We start from the raw sequence: 20,027 nt of genomic DNA on the forward strand, positions 1-20,027 counted from the left end.
TTTTGAATTGTATAAAAAAAATCCTTAAAACTTATGGGACAATCCAAAAACCGAAAAATATACAGTTTGATGTCTGAGATTCCTTGTGAACCACCAAGTTAAATACGTGTTATATTCCCCTTGCAAGGTTTTATTTTTTTAAATGTATTTATCTATTTATTTAATGATTTTCTTTTGCTTTCTTTTTCATCTCGCATTAAACTTTCTCACAAACCTTTAACAAAGTTAACTTCTGATTACATACAGAACGAATGTCCTTATGTCCTTTGCTTCCTCATCCCTTGCCATGTTTATCTGTATATTTATTTATGCTATTTGTGTTCAAAAAAAAAATAAAAAATTGAAAGAAGTGTAAGGAACTAATAAACAACAAATTTATTAAAAAAAAAAGTTTAGAAGGGGCAAACTACTTCAAGTTCAGTGCAAGTGTTCCCTCCTTACTACTAATCTTTGTACTTAAGGCCTTAAGACACTTTATAGCCTTGACTTGTTACTTAGACACTTTATACTTTTATTTGTATTTCTTATTCTCCCCTTTTTTTATACTGTTTATACAATTTCCTACTATTATTTTTACTGTTATATTTTACTTGAAACTCTGGCACAACAATTTCCTTCGGGATAAATAAAGTTGTTCTTATTCTTACAACTACTACTTTCATTATTCATTATATATACAAATACATATCATATTCATTCTTGTTTTTTTTTTTCTTATTTTGTAGTTTTCTGCTGTTGGAGTTTCACTAATTTGTATGCCAGAATAACCAAAAAGGGCCCATTAAAGATATTTACAATAAATATTTATGAGCTGAAACAAAAAAAAATAAAATAATAATAAAAAAGGTGTGGAGAAAAAAAACCTAGAAGTAACCGGGTCAATCACATCTGCCACTCTCCGAGTCCTCCTGGTAACTTCTTGCTCATCCCCCCATCGCTTCCGTGTTAAAGTAAAGCTTAAGCTGACATGGAGTCAGTGCTCACTGTCATGGGTTTTATGAGATATGAAAAAATTAATAATCTCTATTTTAGTTGTGAAAGACTCGTGAGTAAATCTTTCCGCTGCGTACTTGAAATGTTAAGGTTCTCTCATGTGGTACTGGGAGGTGGAAAATGACCCAAATGCCCCTTAAAAATAAATAAAGTGTATTTTGATTGTGAAAATACAGACAAAAGAATAAAACTATTTAAGATTATATATCAATATAACAATGCTCCTTCCTTGTATGGAGTTTTTACGCCGTTGCAATGTCAAAGCACTTGTTTACTAAATTAACTAAATGGAAAATACCTTTGGCATGGTTTTGGACCCACTCACATTGGACGAAGACCAGAACAGATTCATCATTTATTTCATTTTTTTTCCACATTTCTGAAATAGGATTAATAATATTAAAAAAAAAAAAAATAGATTTGTAAAAACTCCCTGAATGCATTTTTAGTCGTGTAAATCCTCTTCCCCGATCGGGTATCTGACATAACTCGGACAATTAAAGCATACAGTTAGCGAAATGGCTCAGTAAAAGAAACCTAAAAAGTAAAAACGCTTAAAAAGGTACTTTTCCTGATGGAGATTTTACTTTTAAAAGAGCTCATGTGTTCCCTGATGCTTTTCTCACCCATTTCTTCAATTCTGGCTTTTTGTGAAGGACCATATGAAGCGTAACTGCTTTATAATTCCTGGTTAGCTTTCCGTTATCTCAAAAAAAAAAAACAGTTTTTCCTCCAAACCCAGCGAGGAGCGTGTTTCTCTCTTCCACGGCCGCTCCTCGTTCCCATCACTGCAAATCCAAGCTCAGCACGGCCGAGCGCAAGGCCTGGATGTAGGCTGCGGAGGAGAGAGGAGCTGCCGTGAGCGGGGCTCGAAATCCGAGCCGGTGTTTTGTTTTGTTTTGTTTTGTGTCGCGCCTGTCCGTACCTTTGGGGTTGTCGTGGAAGACGCAGTTGTTGGCGCAGGTGTCGGGGTGCGAGTCCCAGAAGGAGGCGGCGCAGCAGCAGAGGGGAGGGGGGTCCAGCTTCCCCTGAGACAGCCGCTCCTTCACCTGGGCTCGCATCGCCTCGATGTACCTGCGGACGCATCATCGTCGTGGAGGAGTCACCAACGCGCGTCGTTTCTTTAAAGCCGAGGCGCCGCTTTCGAGAAACAACAGTCGGCGGGTAAGTTGAACGCAGGTTACCTCGCTGCTACTTTCCCCCGCTCCCGCCTCCTCCTCCTCTCCAGCCCGGCGCTCCTCTCCTCCTCCTCCAGCCTCAGACGCTCCAGAACCAGCAGCTCGCGCTCGGCCAGCTTCCGCCGGCTTTCCGAGATCTGGCGCGCCCGTTCCAGCCGGGTCTCCTCCTCCTGCCGGACCTCTTCCTTCGCCGCCTTGATCCTGCGGCGGGAAAGCGGTTGAGAAATGGTGATTTGAAGCGGTGAAGCGGTGAGGCGGCGGTCCGCTCACCTGGCCGTCCTCCTCAGGTGCTTCCTGTGCTGCGTGTTCTCCTTCACCTGCTCCCTCTCCGTCTTCATAAACAGACGGCGGTTCATCAGGAACTGAGTCTGATGCTGCAGGGGAGGAAAGAAGGGTCTTGGTTTCACGTCGTCTTCTCACTTCCAGAATGTGTGTGTGTGTGTGCGTGAGAGCTACCCGTCGTTTTTCCTGCTGGGGGTCCGCCGGAGGCCAGAGGACGCACGGGTCGGCGGGAATCGGCGGTCCGTCGGCGTCGCTCGCGGGTCCCCTCGCCTGAAACGCCAGGAGCGGTGTTGTAATTTTACAGGCTTTCACCCGGGGAGGGCAGGCCAAGAAACAAAACAGGCGTCGGCAGCCATCTTTCATCGCTTGTTCTCTCCTGCAACACACCTCGAGGCCAAACACACACTTCATCTACATCTTCGACCAACCAGGAAACACACGGCGCATTCAACGGTTAACAATTAATAACAATAATGATATTATGATCGAATAATGTTATATTGTTTTTATCATAGATATTATTATTGTTATTATTATTGTTATATATATATATTAGCACAGGGTGCATTCAACGGTAAATAATTGAAAATAGAAATATTGCAATTAAATAATGTTATATTAGTACCGTATTTATTATTATTGTTATATATAAACACGTGGTGCATTCAACTGTAAATAATTGATGATTATAATGATATTATAATCGAATAATGCTATATTATCATCATATTTATTAATTATTACTATTATTATTATTGTTATATATATATAAACACAGGGTGCATTCAACGGTGAATAATTGAAAATAGAAATATTATAATCAAATAATGTTATATTATCATATTTATTAATTATTATTGTTATATATAAACACATGGTGCATTCAACTGTAAATAATTGATAATAATAATAATATTATAATCGAATAATGTTATATTATTATCATCATATTTATTATTATTATTGTTATATATATATATAAACACAGGGTGCATTCAATGGTAAATAATTGAAAATAGAAATAATATTATAATCAAATAATGTTATATTATTATCGTATTTATTAATTATTATTATTGTTATATACATATAGAAAAACATGGTGGATTCAACTGTAAATAATTGATAATAATAGTATTAAAATAGAATAATTATGATTATGATTAATAATAACAATAATAAGCGTAATACTGATATAATGATTATTATTAACTTTATTTAAAAATATTTATTAACTTTACTGCTGAATTTCATTTCCAACGTCGCCTTGAACAGCATTTATGCTGTGTTTGGGTTCAGACCGTTTAAACACTAACTTGGAGGCTGAAATATCAAAATCAACTGGAGTGTTTGCAGCCGGAGCAGCAGACGGCCGTCTCTTAACCGTCACTCTGCCGTGAGTCACGGGTTAAAAGGGGAAAAAATGGAAGTTCAAATCTTTGTTGTCATTCCTCCATGACGTCGGCAGTCATGAGAACCCGTTCGGCGACGTCTAAACGCCGCTCTCATGGAAGATGATGATTTTCAATTTTTCCAGTCACGCGGAATCTGAGTGTCCTTCCACTGATATGATCATCTGATGCGCAGGATGGGTGAAGATGTGTTGATTCCAAGCAAACTTCCAAAGTTAACACTGATCTGAGCGCTGAATCGAAATAAGTCAAACCTTAAAAGGATCATTTCTTGCATACAATCAAGAAAATCCCTTGCAAAGGCCATAGCGGCCCGACATGTGTCCGCCGCACGTCGGCTTTCTCAGAAGAGGTGGGAATATTAAGAAATCCCACCTGGCTGGCAAGTGCATCTCACACACACACACACACACACGCACGCACGTCCCTGTAAAACTTTTACACACACGTGTGACTGCATTCTGCACCGATGGTCGTTGGATATTTATTCCAACGCCGACACACCTGTTTACTTATCTTATGCTAGCTTATTTACCTGACTGCTCTGACAGCTGGATTTCCATCTGAGATTTGATAAAGTTTATCTATTTAACTCGGGAAAACGGCCACTCTGCCGTTGTGTGCGGGATAAACAGAATCTGAGCGCACATCGGCTTTTTTTCTGCCAGGCCTCGCCGCTCGAACAAATGAAGTTAAAGGAGGAGAACGGTGGAAATGTCGGAACACACCGAGCGTCCGGAGGTGCCTCTCTTGTGCTGAACCAGGTGGCATCGGTGGTGCTCGGCGAAGAGCGTCTCATCGACCTCCTCGTCATCTCCCCCTCGCCGCTCCCGCACCGCGTCAGACCCGACTTCCTGTTCGGAGGAAAACCATTTCCTTCACCCGCCTGTGTGAGAAAAGGAACCGGCGGTTTCTGAAAGAGGAAGGAGACGTCGGCGCTCACGCGTCCGGCTGAGGAAGCGTCCCGGTCGCCGCGGGGCGGCGCTGACGTTAGGTCTCCTTGCGAGACGGTCCGGCGGGCGGCAAGTCTTAGCCGGACACGTTCGCCGCCGCCGCCGGCCTGGGGGGGGGGGGGGGGATAGGAAAAGCGTTCGTCACTGTCGTTTCACAATGAAGGAACAGATCGTGGAGGCCTTTTCGGGACGGCGGTTCAGCTGTCGAGTTTCCTTCACCCGAAAATGCTGATGTGAAGGAGGAAATAAAAAAATGAAATGAAATCAAGCGACGGATAAGTACGAGGGAGCTGTGTTTGAATAGAAGAGAACTTATTAAACAGAAAGAACAATAAAGAGGATAACGCAACGCTAAAGATGTGAGTTCGGAGGCCCGTCGTTTAATTAATGGGGGGATTTTCGCAGTCGTCAGCGCGACGCCGACGCTCGGGCTCACAGGTGCGTCTTCTTTATGAAAGCGGCTTTTTCGGGAGATTACCACTCGGGAACACCGGTTCCCAATTAATCGTCCAATTCGTGGGAGGGGCGGGAGGAATGTCGACGGATCGCACGATGTACGGTGTGTTTATTTAGCGTTTAGCGAGGTCGTAAAAATCCTCTGCCGGCGCGGCACGCTCTGCCCCGCAAAAAACAAACTTTGAAAAGGGTTGCGATGACATGATGGCCGCTTTTGGATTTGAGGAAACGCCGGCGTTGCCTCCCAAGTCAAAATGTACTCGTTCTATCTACGCAGTTTTCCACTGAAGTCATTCTGGTTTAAAATCGACAGCGAGGCTATCTACATGCGGCGTCGGCCTATTTGGAAGGAAGAAAAAGTCATCTTAACTCTGAAAAAGCAGCAGCCTCTCAAGCTGTGTGCCATTTAAGGAACGGAGGCGGTGGAAACGGGAGGTCGGCAGCCAGAATGAGACGCGCCCGGACGGTTTCACTAACATAGTCACGTAAAAGGTATGATTTGTCATTATCGGGATAACAAATGTAGAATCCTATCTGGCTTATTTAAAACCAAACGCCCTGCAAAATTGAGTGGAGCTGTTGTAAAAGATGGGAATTTTAAAAAAGAAAATGTAATTAAAGATTAAAACTGCAGCAGAATCAGGAAAGGCTCTCAGAGAGAGCGTGTTTTTTTATTTTTTAAAGAAGCCGCAATCACGGCGCGAGCCGAGGCCGATGTCCCCGGGCGGATCCTGCCGGGGCCTCGGGGCGCACGCCGCTAAAACGGCTCCCTGTTTTGGAATTCAGGTGAAACTCCCGAGTCGGAGACAGAACGTCCTCGCCCGGGGAATCGGAACGGCGGGGAGCGGCGCCGTGAGTGACGTCCCGAGGTGACGGGCCGGAATATGCTAACCTACTTCTCGCTCCCGACGCGAGCATTCGGAGCAGATGTGGAAGCCGTGCACGTTCAAGCCCTGCCGGCCGCCACGTCGAGGCGCGGAAACCTGACCCTTCTTCGGCTTCTCTCGCCACGTTTTAACCTTTTCCCCGGCATGGATGTGATAAACAGCGGGGAAAAGCAGCTTAATTTGAGCTAACGAGTCCAAGCTTTTCTGTGTCATGAATGTGTAAAGTTGTTGTTTTTTTTTTTTTGCAAGTTGCCTGCACAAATGTAGAATTGATGAAGACAGACCACCATGTGACGGCCTTACAGGTTCAATTCTGTCTGATAAATTTGCTTTGGTGTGATATTTAACAGCTGGTGATGACGACAGAAGAGATTTGGAGACGAAAAAAACAAAATATCCGAAGCATTTATAAGGTTTGTAGCCACTGAAAGAAACCACTGCGCAAAAAACATGGCCTCCGCATGGGATTCCAATCATCAGTACATCCAGGCGCATCCCAGCTCTTCACACACACACACACACACATACACGCGGATTTACCTTGCCCATGTGTTTGTCTTTCTGCGGCGACGTGGACTCGTGCTGGGCCCGGGCGTGGCGCCGCTCTGGGACCTTCCTGTCAGCTTTCAGCTGTATGATGACACACACACACACACACACACACACACACTCAATGTGATTTACAATGACCGCGTCGCAGAGGCAGCAATTGGAGTCCACACTGTCATGTGAAAACGACCTTTGCAGCAGTGGATTCTTCCGAGAGTGAATTAATAGCGGTTTGAACAAGGAATCTACGTGAAATGAATCAAAAGGCGTTTCCGTAACAGATGAACAGAGCTTGAATATTATTGTTGAGAGGTCAAATGCCACTACAGGCATTTTAGTCAGACTTATTTTTACACAAAAAAAACAAGAGTTCTGAGAGGTGATAAGCAATTCCAACTGTGCATTAATTTTAGTCATCTTTGGCCTCCACAGTCACTGCCAGACTGATCAATATAATCAATAATGGCGGAATCAATACCGAGTGTTCTGTCATGCCGTTAATTGGGCTTCATGTCACAGATCCAATGTCAAGTTGGATGTTTTCCACTATTCTCTGCTATTTTCTTCATATCTTATCCAAAAATTGCTGGATTTTCCCGCTGAGAGACTGAGTTGGAAGGTCGGTTCAGCGATGCTGCGTCTGATTCGTCGCGTTGAAGCGCTTGTGAGCCCTGTCTTCGCCGGCCCCGTAGTGAAAAGAGTACAAGTGCAAGGAAAGAGAAAGCGGTGGGAGATTTGTAAGAGTGCAGAGGAGACAGCGAGTGATCGACCCCAACCTGGTGTACGATTTTCCATATCTCGGTTTACACCGCGGTATATAACCATGAAGAAAAACCCAAAGGTAAATATCCTTGATGTTGGTTTTCTTGCATCCCAGCCCAACTACGAAGACAATGAAGACACTCTTTACCCCTGGCTCTGGTTTTCGGAGCTTCTTCCTGCCGACTCGGGCCACACGATGGCGCACTTCCTCCTGGAACCTCTGCAGGCTCCTCTCCTTCAGCCTCCTCCTCTCCGCCTGGAGCTCCTCGGTGATGGAGGCCAGCTCCTGAGCCCAGAAGACACGACAGGGATTTGAGCAAAGCGGCGCCCGCCTCTGCGGGACGTCTCGGCTTCCGTCCGTTTTAAGCGTCACTGGATTTAAGGTTGTTAATCCGATCTTAAACAACGGCATTTCGTAAGATTACAATCATCATACATAATTAAAACCCCCTTGTGTGTTTTTCCATTCCACCTGATGGAAAATAGACAGTCATTTCCTACAAGCATGCAGCTGAAACGACAGGAGGTGTTTACAGTGAAAAATTAAAGCTCATGCAGTTAATTTTTCATAGGCTCAGCGCTTAAGCTACCTACTGAAGCGGCATCCGGGTCTCTTAACCCGCTTGGACCTAACATGACGCCAGAATAGGACATTTGAAGAGCGACAACTCTTCCCTGCCCCTCTGTCTGCAGATGAATCTGCTCAGTCTGAATATTGTCGCAAAGAGACATTGAATGGAAAAGAGACTTATAAAATGAATAACAAAATCAGGTGGGTAATTCTGAAGTTCCCAGCACCATCAGATGTGAGCTTTGTGCACAGAGCATCCTTCTTCCCCCTTCAGTTGTTCCCCTCGGGGGTCACAACACTCACAAACCCTCTTCTCTCGCACCAGCCAACTTCTTGTTGTCCTTCCCTCCATCCTCCAGACCTCCTTTCTAGCAGTTCCAACCTCAGCATCCTTCTACCCTCCTCTGCATATGTCCAAACCATCATCCAAAACCCTGAATTTGTCAATATTCCTTAAAGGATTTATCAAAAACATTTGCTATGGAAGATATTATCGAACTTCACTTTTTTTTTTTTTCCCTCTTGCCTTTACATGAAGTCTGTTGTTCCTACCTGAGGCTATCAGACTTTTTAATTCCTCTTCCCTCAGCCGCAGGGAATCTACAAATCTTTGTCCTTAAGACCTTAAAAAACTTGATAGCTTTAACCTTGACAATTTATATTTTATTGTATTTCTTATTCTCCCTCCTTCCTACTATTATCTTTTACTGTTATGTTTTTGCTTGAAACTCTGGCACAACAATTTCCTTCGGGATTAATTAAGTTGTTCTCATTCTCATGTTACACATCGCCTTACAGAATAAAAATACTTGTGCCAAAAGAGCCCCCTGTCAATATTGTTAAATTCTGTGAGTGTTTATATTGAAATTATCTTATTTCTTCATTTTGTCGGGTTTTATTCAAATCAATCAGTATGGCCTGATGATGGCTTCTCAAAATCAACACCTGCAGCAGGTGTCCTAGCAACAACAACAACAAAACATTTATATTAGAATCATTTGAAAGCTCCTCGTGTGAAAGAATAATGTAATTGACAATAATTTGTCAATTGATAATTGGCAAATATTTATACTGATGATATTAACGGACCGGTTTCTGAAAACCAGCTTTATCAGCGGAAGCTAATGTGGCTCCAGGCAGGGCTAGTGAGCGCGGCTAACCCGGCGGCCAGTAACGGTTCCCGGGGAGCCTGGCGACGCGGCGGAGCTTTCGATAGAAACGGATAAGGAGTTAAATTACTCACACACGGATGCCACACAACGTCTTGTCCGTCCTCCACCCATGCCCCGACCGCCGCCACCGCCGGGCTCCTCCCGGCCAGCACCTTGCTAGCTCGGAAGGGCCGGTGCTCGTCGCCCCGCACGACCGGAGCTTTGCTCGACTTAGCCCGGCTAGCATTCATCGGCTAGCCTCTAGCTCTCAAGCTAGCGTCAAGGAAACCGTTGTTTTTTTAATCCAGTTCGGCTTACAGTGTCAGCTTTACAAGCCTGAAATGTTACTTCGGGGATTTTTAAAAGGAATAACGGCGTTACTCGGACTTTTGTTAGGCCGGTGATGCATCAGTACGCCAGGCTGGAGCAACAGATTTGTTTGACTTTCGCTCACTTGTCTTCTTCGTGGGTTTATTTTGCGTTTGGCAAGCGGGTCTGCAGCTCATTGCGCCCCCTACAGGACGGGGGGGCCCTTGCACAGACCTTGAAATCTTCACCGCCTGAAATTAATGATCTTAATAGCATTTGGAAAATAGTTGCGAATGTCAGTGACTTTGTCAACTTCTAAAATGTTAATCTGCATTTTCTCAGTTTGCACACAACTTGGACCGTCCCCCTTCTCTCCCGACTTGCACATCATGCAATTACGGTTTCAATCTCGCTGCAAAAGCATGCTTATTTTTAATTGTTTTTTTTTTTTTTGCTATCTGGCTTCACTTTGGAAAGAAAAATAAGTATGTCACTGCAAGGGAAACATATTTGCAGACTGTACATGTGACAAAACACGTTACTTGTTTTGGGTATCTGCTATATACACAGCTTGAAAAATAAAGGGAACAATAAAATAACGTATCCTTGATCTGGTTAAATACTTTGTTCTTTACATCATTGAATATACTGACAAAAAAAAAAAAAAAACAAACACAATCAATGGAAATCGAATGAACCCATGGAGGTCTGGATTGGGAGCCACACTCAAAAAGAAAGTGGAAAAACACACAACAGGCTGATCTAATTTGATGTAAACAAATCCAAATGAATGTGTTGCTTCCTGAGTGGAAGGTTTGATTTCACACAAATGCGACTGACTTGGAGTTACATTGTGTTTAAGCGTTCCCTTCATTTTTTTGAGCAGTATATTTGTGATAAATCACATAGAATCAAGAAGAGAAAAGTTTAGGTTGTAACTTTCCCGATGCACTGGCTGTTTTAGCTAATGCACCACACTTTAGTCCAGTCAGCAAATCATTTCCTCGCTTATAGAGGGAATTTCTGATTGTGTGTGTGTGTGTGTGTGTGTGTGAGGCAGCGGTCCTGCTCTGACGCAAATGCAGCGGGACACGGAATTCGAAGCGCCTACGCTTTAAAAAAGAAAAACACGTAGAATCCCCTGAGGCTGCCACGCAGGACCGCGGTGGTCCTGAGCTGTCGGCACTCCCCCCGCGGCGAGAAGCCGCCGTCTTCGCCGCTGCTGCATCAGCACGGCCTCGACGCCCCTCCATCAAAATACATGCGGAGCAGTGGCTTCTGGAGCGGCGCTGACACAGCACCGCGGGGATGAGCGGCGTTCGCGCTCTATAGCGGCGATTAGACGGAATTAACATTATTTGACTCACACGAGGAAAATCATGAAGTCGCAGCCAAGTTCCCGCCTCTCATCACCAGCTCAGGGACGAGGAGGCGGAACGATAGCTTCATCAGCACGGGTCGAAGAAAACCGGGCCTTTGGAGATATTTTTGCAGCTCGATCGATTGCGCAGGAAATTTCTAACCCGTTTGTGACGCGTTTGTGAAACGCAAGTCGCGACAAAGATGCCGAACATTGGATCAGTTCACAGTTCACGACTCGAAACCGGCTAACATGTGCAGCACCTGCAAAAAAAAAGAGGAAACAGTACGTTCTTGCTGTATGTTTATTTTAAAAAAAAAAAAAACAAAAAAACTTACAGTATTAAATCAATTTTTTTTTTTTCTTTTCTTTTTTTAAATGTAGAGGTTACTCTGAATGTCGGCGGCGTTGACAAACTTGCGGAGGACGTCTGTGCTGGGAGCCGGGTCCAGCTGGGGACGAGACGAGAGATAAGAGAAACACAAACGCTTCATGGCGGTTCTAACAAGGTCACCCGGGCTTCCTCTGGTGGGAATCCTGTCACCGCGCTGAGAGACGGCGCAATATGTCAAGGGGACACTCACTGCCTCGGTGAAACACAAGTGGCAGGTTGTCATGACAACATATCTCCCGAGTTGTTTTTTTTTTTTTTTTCTTGTCTCTCTTTCTTTCTACAGTGTTTAGCAACGTGGCTGCATTTTGATTTGACGCTAACAAGGAAGCCCGGTGAAGTAGTTAAACAAAAGATACATTTTGCGTGCATTAGCGTCCCCTTCTGGCGGTAAGGGTGTATCACAACAACATGTCTAATGTGGTAAGGTCGAAAAAAAAACAAACAGTAGCTAGCAATGCTAATGCGCTATTGCCCCCTTTTTGGTGTTTTTGTTGTCCTCATACGAGGACGCTGCACGCTTCCCTTTTGTTCTACTTAACATTGTCCTAAAATACTGTATAAAACAGCCAGATCCCGACATAACAGCGGCCAAGGGACGACTATTCATCAACTTTTATAACTTTGAGTGTTATTTTCTAATGCTGATTGACTTTGGGCTTGCAAATCTGAAAGGAACCGTGACGGCAACGAGCTATAAATCTCCTTTAAAGGCCCGACCTTTCCCGAGGACGCCGGGACTCGACGCGAGGACTAAACTGCTCTCGGTATGCGAGCGTCGCCGTGGAGAACGGGGAATAAGGGATTCTCGGGGAGTCCTTTCACAGCTGAACGCCGAAGCTCCCGTTAACCTTGCTGCGGGTTCGTGCGGCCGTTGACGCGGCGGAAGAAAATTACCGTAGCTCTGTCCTGCAGCCGGCGCTGCAACTTGGGAAATTAAGATGGAGGGGAAAAAAAAAAATGGAATAAATATTAAATCTGCTGTCGAGACAGAGACTTCGGGATGTTTCTTGCGATCTGTTTGGACCTCCATGCTGAATACAGAATTACTGAAACAGGGGGGGAAAAAAAAAAGACTGATTTGCATAGAAGTAGTACCTTTAGATAAAAAAAAATGACTGGACGAGCGTCAACAAATCCGCGGTGAATAATTTGAAGTTTTGCTCAAGACGGGGCGAGAGAGAGGGAGAGGACAGATCGCCCGTTAATATCTGAATGGCGGCGGCAGATGGCGACGTGCATATATTCGCGCTCTCGGCTGCAGAATTCCCTTGAAAGTCACTTTAAATTTGCCTTCCATTTGTATGGGGGGGCCGACGGCGGCGCCGCCGTCCTTCCTGAAGGTCGAGGAACTCGAGAGAACCAGCTCTCCTCGGCCGTCTTCCACAGCGGACCTTCTCCCCGTGGGGAGATTTAAAAAAAAAAAAAAAAAAAACAGAAAACTGCAAATCTCACCTGTATGGAGTCACCGAGGTGGGTCAGTGCCGGCTTGTAGGTTTCCATGGTGACGGAGTCCGGGCCGATGAGGTCGCTGTAACACTGGTAAACCACGGCGGCGATGCGGTGGACTTGGCAGTGACTCAGTACTGGTGGAAGAGCAAACAGAAAATCCCCTCGCGTGAATCCGTCACCTGCCGCCGGAGGTCACCGAGGTCAAGAAACGCAGGGATGAGGTCACTTCCTGTTTGCCCCGTCCAGTCGGTATCGTGGATATTGAACCGATCGATCGATCGATCGGCGGTCGTTTCCGAGGCGCCTCGGCCGCGTTGAGTGCGTTTAAATGCCAGGATGTTGTGTGAGAACGGGGGTCACAGGTTAAGTAGTAGCAACATGCTATGTCACACACACACACACACACACACACACACACACACATACATAAAAAATGTGTTTCAAAAATAATTTAAATGCCTCGAATTTTTGGAAAATCATTTCTTATTTGTTGGTTTTGTGCCCCCCCCCCTTTTTTTTTTTTTTTTTTTTTTTTGGGGGGGTAATTTCTTTGCTTCCCTTTTCCTGAATTTCCTTCAATTTTAAAAAAAAAAAATTTGAATTAATTTCTTAAGACTCCGGCCTTGTCATTCAGGGACGGAGAGTTTTGCAAGCATAATATAAAAATCTAGATCCATACTTCATCCTAACTTGCAAGTCATTACGTCATGCAGTCGTCCTGTGAGTGTGTGTGTGTGTGTACCTGCAGCCGGAATCCCGGTAAGAATATTAGGCTGCTCCAGTGATTGGCAGGCGGGCCGAGCGCTGAAGGAGCCGGTGCGGAGGGCACGCAGGAAGGGCGCCGAGCTGCAGCACAGATAGTCGGGGGTTTTGTAGTCGGCCACCGAGCCGTCGGACAGAACGGTCACGCTCAGCCCTCGGCGCTGCAGGCACGCCAACACCTGGAGGGGTCGGACAAACGCGCGTCGGACCTGAGTGGGAACTGTGCTCGTTGTTTTGCATCATGAGCGGGGCGGAAAGCACCTTCTCCGTCCACTGGAACTGCTGATCTTCGGCGACGTAGCAAGTCAGCTGACATATCAAAACCTGCGAGGGAGACATTTTGAGAAATAAATGACGCGGGCGTGCAGACGGATTAGGCGACGGGAGAAAAGTTGCTTTTCTTTCGAGCCTGTCAGTTGGGTCGTTTCCCGGCTCTTTGAGCGGCGGACGAATAAGCGCCGAGACTTTGGAGAAAAATTAGTCTCGGCCGCCGTGACAACTCGAATAGAAGTCATTTCAATGCGGCGTGGCTAAGCGGGGTCGGACTGAAAACACCCAGGCCTCTGAATCGCATCCCTGGCGAATCTGAGAAAAGGCAAGTCATGGCCGATTAGAGTGAATCCAGGGGCGCGCGCGCGCGTCCGTGTGTGTGTGTGTGCGCGTGTGTGTTTTGCTCTTTGCTAAGTCTGGGTTCCCGAGCGTCCAGACGTAATCACCGAACAAGTCGTGTCCAGTTTTCCAGCAGCTCTGTTTCCAGTGACCCGTCCTGAATACAAAACGATGGCGCCGCTTTGTCTCAAAGCGTCCTGCTTTAAAAAACAAAAACTCTTATCACGCGCGCATGCTAACACGCCGACTGAGATTATATTCTTTTATTTTTTTTCCGTCGTCGCTCCGCAAAGAGATCCGAACCCATCACTTTCTGTCTCGACCTTTGCCCGACACCTGGGTATCGGCGCGCACGGCGGCTGGAATGAACAATATTTCACATTTTAAAACAGAAACCTGGCTTGTTATAATAGGACATTGACGCCTGGATAAATGGAGCCGCTTTAAAACCTGTGCGTGTACGTTCCATCCCATAATATCCAACCCCCCCAATCCATTGTTTACGCCCACACAGTATACGTGAAAAGAAAACGCTTCGCCTCTGTTCCGTGACCGCAACAACCCGTGGGATGGTTTCCTGACGCAGACGGCGTCCCGTAGAGCATCGGTAGCCTAGCGTAGCGGGTGGGCGGCGTGGGCACCACGGACGACCGTCTGCTAACGGCGTGGGCGCCTCGGAGTGATGTCGCCCCGGAGGGTTTGAGGCGGGACTTCAGCGAGGTCTTGGGAGATAAAAAAAAACAAAAAAACTACAAACATGGTGGGAAGCCGAGAACGGGAGCAGGTCAGGCCGCTAGCGTGAGACTCCCCTCAAGCGGGAGGGACAATGAGATCACGTCCGATGTTTCAATAACTCTGTTCCTCGCCTCCCGGCCGTCCGGCGGAGCCGTAGATCATCGGCTGCTTGTTACTGTATCTGCGGCCCGCAGACGCTTTACACTGCGTGAAAACCTTCACCTCCAGTTAATTAAATCCCTGCAGCCATCTGATGGCAGCGCCCGGTGATAAATCTGCAGCTTCCTCAGCAGCCTGGCGCTATCACACACACAGCCGCTCACTGTGTTTATCTTGATTAAATCATGTGCAAACAACACCAAGCTGCTGCGGGAGAAAACACACACACACACACACGCACGAACCTCTCTCTTGATACACACACTCCAAAGGAGTGGGTTGTAACTCAGTGGTCTGACAGGTTATGCATGAGGGGGAAGATTACTGGCAAGTCATTAATCCTTTATGTCATTGAGTCCTTTCCGACTTTTGTGGGTGAGCTGGTGTTTTTATCAACAATTCTTACAATTCTTTATGGCGCGAACACACACACACACACACTGCTGACGCCTATTAATCAGCGTAAAACTGAAGGACCAACGTGCACCAAGAACACCGATGCTCAGTGTATCGATCGGCTCTGATAGCGAGTCATAAAAACCCTGGATAATTTTGAAACACGAGACTTTAAGCATCTGCTCAAGGCTCCTAAAAGCAGATATTGATCACACTTGCACATTTAATTAGAGTTTTTAACAACTCCTGCGCGAACGTCTCGCAGGTTTGATAATTTCTCGCAAACTTATAACTTATAGTTAAATTCTGGATAGCGTACAAGGCGTGCATCGACTTGCGATTTTTCCGACGTTTTTCGCTTCGTGATCGGGATGAGCGTTTGACCGTGAAGTAGCGTTTAAAAACATCATCGCCCGTCGCTAGGTAACCCAGAGAAAAATGATGTCAAAACGCGAGGGAGAGTTTTGGACTCGTCCGTGAAGAGATGGAGAAGTCGCCGGGACGTTTACGGGGATTCGGTGCAGCGGACGGCGGGGATGTCGACCGCGGAGGGTTTGACGGTTTTAAAAAGGAGCGTCTCACTCTGTCCATAAATTAAGTTTAGCCATAAAGTGTAGCTAAGTTTGCACGCTACATTTAACAACACATTGTAGCATTAAGTGTGCAGTTAGTAAAATAAACGATAGAGCATGAAATCTGCTGATCTCCTCCTCTTCAATACAAAAAAAAAACAGCTTATTTCTTTATGTTCTTTAAATTTTATATTATGATTGGTTATTTATTTTACAGTTTTCTTATCTAAACGCACATAAAACAAAGGGGCTTCGGAATGGATCGATTGCCTTTCAATTCATTTTAAAATGGAGAGATTCAATTTGATATACGATTAATGAGAATTACGCGTTCTTGCACGTCAAGATTAACAATAACAGCTTCACATTAGGGATTTATTTCATGAATGCAAATCTTTGTCACCCAACTGGGCCTCCATGGCTAATATGTATTGTCACGTGAGCAGAGGGTGAATATAGTGAATATATACTGCTCAAAAAAATAAAGGGAACACTTGAACAACACAATGTAACTCCAAGTCAATCACACTTGTGGGAAATCATAGTGTCCACTCAGGAAGCAACACAGATTCATTTTGACTTGTTTTAAGGACATTACATCAAAGTTGGATCAGCCTGGAGTTTGTTTTTACACTTTAATTTTGAGTGTGATTCTTATCCAGACCTCCATGGGTTGATAAAATTGATTTCCATTGATCATTTTTGTGTGATTTTGTTGTCAGCACATTCAACTGTGTAAAGAGCAAAGTATTTCATAAGAATATTTCATTCATTTAGATCTAGGATGTGTTTTTTAAGTGTTCCCTTTATTTTTTTGAGCAGTGTATATATAGTGAAGATATTGGTAGACGGAAGCTGAAGACCAAGGACACAGAAAATAGGTTTAGATGGAAAAGGATTCAGAAGTAGAACGTGACCTTGAGGTCCAAGGAGCGGAGAAGAGCAGTGTTTCCTTACCGATGGCCGGTCCTTGTGTCTGTAGAAGATGCACGCCGACTCCCCGCCGGCTGCAGGCCGACTCCTCTCGTTCCACACCGAGGCGTGTCCCACCGCCTCCCAGTCCGCCGAGGCCAGAACGTACACCGACAGGAACCCTGGGAGGACGGGAACCTCTGAGCCGTTGCTGTCATGAACCGCCACGGAGTGAAATTACCCCTTAAAAATCTCTCGAGACGTGCAGAAGCGTTTAAAGTAGAATTTGATCTTTATCACAGACGACGCAAATGTGTGTCGTGCTTCCCCGCGCAGCGGGGAAATGCATTTTCAAAAATTGGTACCGCGTCGGTGCCGTGACACCGGCAGCGAGCGCAAATGAGAAATATAGCCACAATGGCTCGGCGGGGAAATGACAATTGCAGCTCACGTAACAAAGAAATCATTTTCTGTTGACATCCACTTCCACTTCCATGGTATCTTGATCACAAATGTAGAATCATCATTTATACCAATTTAATTTTATTGTGTATAGAATAGGCCTAATAAAAATCTGTCCCCGTGTGTGTGTGTGTGTACACACGTCGGTGTGTGTTAGACAGAAAATTTGCTGCGACAAACCCTGAGCAGAGCTAATGTTGTTTTCTACCGCGCGTTCTGATTTCCTCGTAGGAGACATTTCAGCCTTTGCTCTCCCCCCAAACGGCCCTGGACGTGATCGTTCATCGTGTCAAATTTGTGAGTCTGGAAAATGCAAACACACACACACACACACACACACACACACACACACTTACGGGCTGCGTTATGTCCTACAGCAAGGATGAAGTCCGAACACTGCAGCTTGTTTCCAGACTTCAGCGACTCGGATACTTCGGGCCTCCAGTGCAGATGAACCTCCCTGATGGAAACACAGATGATTAGGAGAAGTAAAAACCTTGGGAAACTTGACCCTGCAAGCAAAATCCGGCGTCCAGGGTCAGCTGCGAGGACACACTCCCCAATCCTGTGAATTTTAACAGGTTTTAACAAAGAATACATCAGTTTCTTCTGAGCTTCATTGGATTGTTTACACGGTTTAGCACTGAAATAAAATATATTATTGTATGTACCTGCTAAACTAACAACGATCGATTGACAGTTTTTCTTCTATCACACACACACACACACACACACACACACACACACACACACACACACACACACACACACACACACACACACACACAGCAGAGTTGCTGTCAATGAAATCCCTTAGCATGTTAGCACGTCGGGTCAGGCTTAAGTGTAAATAACGGAATAAACTGGATATAGCGGAAGCTGTTAAGCAACCTACATATTTCCACTGAATAAATGTAATATTTAATCGACAATATGATTTATATATTATTTTTTTAATTTACAGCCTGAATTAGCATGTGTAGGATTAGTATGATACTACTTTCTGCCGAATCACCGTGGGTCTCCTTGCGGCGTTTTGCTAACATCGTTTACCTCTTTTGCTCGAGTTCTTGATGGATTTGCGCGTCTTCTTCGTTCTCCTCGACGTCCTCTTCATCCTCCTCCACGGCTCGGGAATACACCGATAAAACTTCCCCGAAAAACGTGGCCATTTCTGTTGTTTTCAAAGCGAAAGTCGGTGCCGGTGGACCGCGGCGAAGCGAAGATGCACTTCCGCTTCTCTTCCGGGTTTGGCCACGCCTTCAAAATAAAAGCAAGGGTTTATTTTGTGAATGTACTTGATATTTCCGGTCCGATAATGTCATTTAAGTATGAATGTTAAAAACACTCAAATTGCATGTGTGTAATATAACCAGACGGAATGGATTGGTTTTCCGTGAAGTTGTTATCATTCAAATCCCCAAACCACCTGAGCAATAAATCTGGAGATTTGGAACACATCATGTCCTCAACCTGTCCTTTTGAGACACACGCTTTTATTACAAATTCTATTAAACTCTCCGAATCCCGCTCTCCGGACAGTTTCTTGGCATTTTTAGCTCCTATCACATTTTCATCGGTTCCAGGTTGGCTTTTCACCTCAATATTAATTCCTGCAACACGATCGAGACCGTGGGATCAAGGCGAGGTCGCACATTTGTCTTGTGCAGTGATACCAAACGACAATAAACTTTTTTAAAACATTTATCCTGTTTGTTGATAACATCTGGACCAAGACATTTTCCCCTATTTACATGCACATATATTACATCCCACAGCTGTCTGCACAGGAACGCAGAATGTATCTTTATATCCTGACTAATAGATGAGTTTGCAACATTTTCACGATTACATAAAGACGCGCCTCCACAACGGATATGTCGGCATCAAAACATGCTCGATTGTAATATTGCGCGGACGTGAACGAGACGTCGGACGTCGATTTTGTCAGACGCATCCGACACAATAGAGGCACCGGCTGTTGTCGGGTGTTTGAATAAAGCGTTTGCAGTTTGTCGTCCTCATAATGGTAAACACGGTGCTATTATAGAGCTTTTCACACCGACGGCGCTAAGAACACCATCAGGGGAAACTGGGGGGTTTCGGCACGAGGACTAAATCAACCGAGCCACAGCTGTCCCTTAATAATCCTCAATAAATCCAAGTTTTAACTGCTGGGAGCGCGGATGTAACGGACCAATTAGATTTTCGCGCAAATTGCTAATTGTGTGAGTTCAAATTGGTCTTGTATTCCTATTGGACATACATTATATCAACAAAGAGGTCATCCACACCAGACTGGGTCATCCATGTTTTTCTGGAGCTTGTTTTTGTGCACTGGTGCACAGTCATGTTGGAAAAAGGAAGATCCAGCTCCAAACTGTTCCCATGGAATTGTCCAAAATGTGTCGGTATGCTGAAGCTTTCAGATCGGATCCTGAAAGACAAACTTCCATGGTCTTCTGTGAATAGTGTATATAAGTTGCACAAAAAAACAAGGGAACATTTAAACAACACAATGTAAGTCCAAGTCAATCACACTTCTGTCACAACACTGATTCATTTTTACTTGTTTTAAGGATATTGCATCTAAAATGTGTGTTTTTCCGCTTTTATTTTGAGTGTGACTCCAAATCCAGACCTCCATGGGTTCATACATTTGATTTCCATTGATTATTTGTGTGTGATTTTGTTGTCAGCACATTCAACTATGT

The 20,027-nt window shown here is 45.0% G+C and overlaps 2 protein-coding genes across 2 annotated transcripts; both read right to left on the reverse strand.

The window, feature by feature from the left end:
- Window positions 1-1,335: 1,335 nt before the first annotated feature.
- ccdc15 (coiled-coil domain containing 15) lies at window positions 1,336-9,651 on the reverse strand. The gene is made up of 10 exons (XM_086142599.1): window positions 9,287-9,651; window positions 7,621-7,758; window positions 6,702-6,791; window positions 4,809-4,925; window positions 4,594-4,719; window positions 2,628-2,723; window positions 2,442-2,545; window positions 2,178-2,372; window positions 1,919-2,067; window positions 1,336-1,828 (listed from the first exon to the last, which is right to left on the reverse strand). Exons 1-10 carry the CDS (start codon window positions 9,443-9,445, stop codon window positions 1,779-1,781), a joined length of 1,224 nt encoding a protein of 407 aa, XP_085998725.1. The 5' UTR covers window positions 9,446-9,651; the 3' UTR covers window positions 1,336-1,778.
- A 1,502-nt stretch (window positions 9,652-11,153) lies between these two features.
- psmg1 (proteasome (prosome, macropain) assembly chaperone 1) lies at window positions 11,154-18,573 on the reverse strand. The gene is made up of 7 exons (XM_086142651.1): window positions 18,367-18,573; window positions 17,670-17,773; window positions 16,897-17,033; window positions 13,730-13,792; window positions 13,449-13,647; window positions 12,710-12,840; window positions 11,154-11,315 (listed from the first exon to the last, which is right to left on the reverse strand). Exons 1-7 carry the CDS (start codon window positions 18,483-18,485, stop codon window positions 11,238-11,240), a joined length of 831 nt encoding a protein of 276 aa, XP_085998777.1. The 5' UTR covers window positions 18,486-18,573; the 3' UTR covers window positions 11,154-11,237.
- Window positions 18,574-20,027: the final 1,454 nt, after the last annotated feature.

The sequence above is a fragment of the Fistularia commersonii genome, chromosome 35 (genome assembly GCF_037954325.1).
Source record: "Fistularia commersonii isolate RoL2024-O1a breed Wild chromosome 35, RoL_Fcom_v1.0, whole genome shotgun sequence".
NCBI lineage: Eukaryota > Metazoa > Chordata > Actinopteri > Syngnathiformes > Fistulariidae > Fistularia > Fistularia commersonii.

Excerpts from the sequence above, each read along its gene's own strand:
- ccdc15 (XM_086142599.1), bottom strand. The coding sequence starts at position 9,445 with ATGAATGCTAGCCGGGCTAAGTCGAGCAAAGCTCCGGTCGTGCGGGGC. Across the intron at positions 6,792-7,620 it reads TCCGAAAACCAGAGCCAGGG|CTGAAAGCTGACAGGAAGGT; the intron begins GTAAAGAGTGTC and ends GTCATCATACAG. Across the intron at positions 2,724-4,593 it reads GAGGCACCTCCGGACGCTCG|GCGAGGGGACCCGCGAGCGA; the intron begins GTGTGTTCCGAC and ends CTGGCGTTTCAG.
- psmg1 (XM_086142651.1), bottom strand. The coding sequence starts at position 18,485 with ATGGCCACGTTTTTCGGGGAAGTTTTATCGGTGTATTCCCGAGCCGTG. Across the intron at positions 17,034-17,669 it reads TGTAGGACATAACGCAGCCC|GGTTCCTGTCGGTGTACGTT; the intron begins GTAAGTGTGTGT and ends CCGTCCTCCCAG. Across the intron at positions 11,316-12,709 it reads ACCTCGGTGACTCCATACAG|CTGGACCCGGCTCCCAGCAC; the intron begins GTGAGATTTGCA and ends TCTCGTCCCCAG.